General features: G+C 37.9%; 1 protein-coding gene across 1 annotated transcript; it reads left to right on the top strand.

The window, feature by feature from the left end:
• Positions 1 to 1,167: 1,167 nt before the first annotated feature.
• utp11 (UTP11 small subunit processome component) lies at positions 1,168 to 3,862 on the top strand. Its single transcript, XM_067510574.1, has 8 exons — positions 1,168 to 1,496; positions 1,737 to 1,798; positions 1,923 to 2,025; positions 2,255 to 2,374; positions 2,798 to 2,891; positions 3,044 to 3,174; positions 3,382 to 3,492; positions 3,595 to 3,862. Exons 1-8 carry the CDS (start codon positions 1,437 to 1,439, stop codon positions 3,676 to 3,678), a joined length of 765 nt encoding a protein of 254 aa, XP_067366675.1. The 5' UTR covers positions 1,168 to 1,436; the 3' UTR covers positions 3,679 to 3,862.
• The last annotated feature ends 305 nt before the right edge of the window (positions 3,863 to 4,167 follow it).

The following is a 4,167-nucleotide window of genomic DNA, read 5'->3' as shown; positions in this document are numbered from 1 at the left end:
CATCAATTGGTCTGGACATAAATCAAAACAGGGGTCTGGATCCTGAGCGGAAACATGCAGTAAATGTCCATGTTGGAAAAACATAAACTTGTTACCAATTAGTGTTAACTGTGCACCCTGGCAAAGGCAGGCCCTCATTATAATGACCAAAATAATTTGGTCTAAGAACAGTGCAGCCAAAACATATTAAGGCAGACCTCACTTATTTTATGTTGTTCTCGTGCCAAGCTTGGCCTGTATACAGCTTCAGAATGGTAGTTACCAATTGCATTGGTTTTTGAGCTGCATAAATATCATTAATCCCATTTCCTCATGTCAGTAAGCCCTATTGTGCAATTTTTGTGGTTTTCTATTTTTTGAGACCAAATGAAATTTTACAGCTTAAAAATTCCCATTAGATAAGAAACATTAATAAGAAAATTGGGCAATTAAGTTGTTCAAATGTTTCCACCCATTTATGTTTTCAAAGTGATTTAACACAGGCTAATGGCAATCTTGGAAACCGTGTAAATAGACTTGTAAGTAGGCAGCAGGGTTTGCAGAACAAAATAAAGATTCTGTGTGCCAAATATTCTACAGTAGCATTATAAACAATATGTATTAAAAAGAATACTCATTCAGAATAATGGCTCCTAGATTATACCTTTATGTAAAGCCTTATTATTACTTATACATTAACAGGTAAGGGACATTTTGTTGTAACCTAAGAAGATCGAACCAATTAGGCCTTTAAATACGTAATATAGTGTAGATTAGTTCAAGGTACAACAATGGTCCCTCTTTTCTAAATTGTCTATGTGTTTCATTTAGAATATCTACAAAGTAACTGGTGCCCATAGCTGTCAAATAAATATAGGATTAAAAGCACCTTTCAGAAGGTAGTGGAGTACCATAAAGTGCATGTATGTCACCATTGTACTTTAACTTCGGTACTTCATTTGAAGTGCTTAGTAATCCTCCATCTGTGCAATTACTACTCTATGTCTAATGTTCGGTTTTATCTGAGAATCCTTGGTCGTCCCAGTTCAAAACACAGGATTTTAAAATCTGTCCCACAGCGCCCTCGAGTGTTTTCATGCTCGACTACAACCCGCAGGAAGGGAAAAAAAACATTGTACGTGTTGCAAAAGATGAGTAACAATTCCTAAGTTTTACTTTCAATAACAATATATATAAAAAATACATTTTTATAGCATTGAGTCTTCCTATAACGGTAACGTTGTGTCCGTGTAAGCTGAATTGCGAATCTGCGTTGCTGAAACGAAGAGCAGCTCAGTCTGAGCCAAGCAGGAACCCACGTGTCCCAGCCAACAGAGAAGCATCAGAGCTGAAGTCGCAGGGAGGGTTCACCATAAGCAGGGTCCTACAACGTTGTACTGTACCTCCGTTGACCTCCTTGTTGTTGCATTGTTACGTTCGAGGACATTTTGTTCAAGATGTCTTCGTTCAGGAAAGCGCTGAAATCCCGGCAGAGAAACCACCATGAAAGGTCCCAGGTGAGCATGTCGGCGTTAGGTTGGCTAGCTGGTTAGCTAGCTGGTTGGCTGGTTAGCTTGCTAGTAGAGCAGCCAGATGATATCTAGTAAAATGCTTCGGCAGTAACATATTTGGGAATGTCTACACCTTACTAGCAAGCTAGCAGGTATGATTTCTTGTCCCCGTGGCACAAGGTGATGAAAGTAGCTAACATTGAAAGTACATAGCTGCTCTTAACCTGTTTTCTTCTGGTGGACCAGCCTGGTTTTAGGAAACATTTGGGGTTGCTTGAGAAGAAGAAGGACTACAAACTCCGTGCTGAGTGAGTTGAATCAAGTTTGAGAAACCCGTTGTAACTTTCTGTGCTTTATATCCCAAATCACAAACTGTTATTTTATTAAGGAATATGTTTTTACCGAGCAACTCCGTGTTTTCTGTTAATATAGTGATTACCACAAAAAACAAAACACCCTTGCTGCTCTACGAAAGAAAGCTCTGGAGAAAAACCCAGATGAGTTTTACTTCAACATGATCAGCTCTCAGCTGCAGGTAAGATCAACATCATGATCAAGACAAACTTCTTCATTCAAGCATGATAACCCACTGTTCTGGCTCTTCACAAACTATGTCATATATGTCTAATTTTCAGGATGTAAACAACTATTCATTCCATAAATTATAAAATCTGTGACTTTAGTGAATGAAAAGTAAAATAATGGCAACGATAAAAATGTTGGCATTCATTATGTATGACATATATTTTATGGCATGTTGACAGGATGGAGTTCACGTAGCTAAAAAAGCCAAGGATGAAGTAGAGGTGACGGAGGAGCAGAAGAAGGTGATGAGAACACAGGATATCAAATACATTGAGATGAAAAGAGTTGCAGAAGCCAAGGTAAGTTTATTACCCGTGTAGTAGCTCATCCATAAAGAGCCTGACCTTCTTAACCAAAGTCGAAGCTTAGCTACTTTCCATGTTATGGAAAAGATGACTGCTGTATTATTTACCTTCTGAGCTCAAAACTTTTAAATTAATATGCAGAATGTTTACCTTGCGGACTGAAATCCTATTGAAATCAGTTGTTTTTTTACTTACATTTGACCCTTTCCTGGATGTGTTTATATTTAGGGAAATACTTGTGGTCATTAACTTATCTTAGATAACAATATTAATATACCATTGATTATATTCAATACTATTTTAGAAGAAATGGAAATGTAACACATTCTATTAAATAATCTCAATTGAATTAGCTGACATTATTATTTAACATTCATAAACATATATTCATCATTTTGTTTTCTTTTGTTTTTTCAGAAAATTGAGAGGCTAAAAGGAGAGCTCCACCTTCTGGATGCAGACAGCAAACAAAAAAACAATCACACGTTTTTTGTGGATTCCAAAAAGGAAGGTAAATATAGAATTTTGGTAGAGCAGTGGGAAGCATGGGTCATAATTGTTGTGGTGGAATTTGATGTGCACAGACATCGTTTTTTCATAGGTTTAGATTAACTCATAAAAAAATTTTGAAAGTTTTAATAGTTGTGTTCTCTGTTTCCACAGTACAGTCATTTGACCTGGCAAAACACTTAAACACAGCTCCTGAGCTGGTGGACAGAGTGTACAACAGGCCAACTCTAAAAGTCCTGGAGACTACGAGCATCAAAGGAGCAGTAGAGCCTCACAGTATAAAGGTCTGAGTTTATTATCATTATCGCCCCTATTTGCTCATATTGTGCCCTATAATGTTTTGTGACAAATATCTATATTGAAAAATGGAAGCAAAATTACATGGCCTTGAGAATTAGATTATTCAGAAATCAAATGTTAATTACAGTTGAAGTGGCTTCAGGTTTCTGCTGTCAACATCACTAACTTCTGCTTATTCACTGTTTCTGCAGAAGCTGGCCAGGCAGAGGAAGCACCAATATACGATCCTTTCCCAGAGGATTGACAGAGAAAAGAAAATGTTTGTGATCAGTCAGAAGATCCAAACCCGCAAAGACTTACAGGTGAGGAGGAGGAGCAGCAGGTGGCCGGTCACATTATACATATTGGTGTTAGTGTCACACAGCTGTCTTCATTGCCATGCTATTGTTTGCTCTGAGCTGCAGGATAAAACCAAAAAAGTGAAGGTAAAAAAGGAGACACCCAGTGCTGCAGCTATCTACAAGTTTGAGGCCAAGAGGAAACGCTGAGAGGGAACTAATCATCAGACTGTGTGGGGGGGAGTCTGGCAAATTAATGGATCTCTACACTATGGAACTGCACAGAGACAAAGGATATTCCTTTTCTTCCATTTGTATTGTTGCAATTTTGCAGTTTTGTACATATTTCTCTCAAGATTTTTGGGTTTTTTTCAAATAAATATCAGAACATGAACCAAAATGTGACTCCTTGGCTTAATTGAGTTTGACCAACTATAGGGATAGTACTTTGTGGATTTTTTTATGGGTCATTGTGGAGAGAGAGGGACAAGGGGATGATTTGTGAATAACATACTGAGTTTAGCTGTCCAGATGGTTGCAGGTAGGTTCAAGGTTATATTTTACTCTCTGACCAGTAGGTGGCATTGGTGGTCTTTATGGCACGAACTGCAAAAATAGTTTGGTGGCTTAAGATCCTGGAATACAGACAGCTGGCTTCCAGGATTTGATATGAGTCACCCTTTAATTTTAAGAATGCAA

The sequence above is a fragment of the Channa argus genome, chromosome 7, assembly GCF_033026475.1.
Source record: "Channa argus isolate prfri chromosome 7, Channa argus male v1.0, whole genome shotgun sequence".
Lineage (NCBI taxonomy): Eukaryota > Metazoa > Chordata > Actinopteri > Anabantiformes > Channidae > Channa > Channa argus.
Note: the sequence above shows the minus strand (reverse complement) of the source record. Positions and strands in the feature narration are given on the sequence as shown.

Bases quoted from the DNA above. Each gene is read 5' to 3' on its own strand.
- utp11 (XM_067510574.1), top strand. From the start codon at position 1,437: ATGTCTTCGTTCAGGAAAGCGCTGAAATCCCGGCAGAGAAACCACCAT. The intron at 2,375-2,797 runs GTAAGTTTATTA...TTGTTTTTTCAG, and splicing joins AAAGAGTTGCAGAAGCCAAG to AAAATTGAGAGGCTAAAAGG. The intron at 3,493-3,594 runs GTGAGGAGGAGG...TCTGAGCTGCAG, and splicing joins AAACCCGCAAAGACTTACAG to GATAAAACCAAAAAAGTGAA.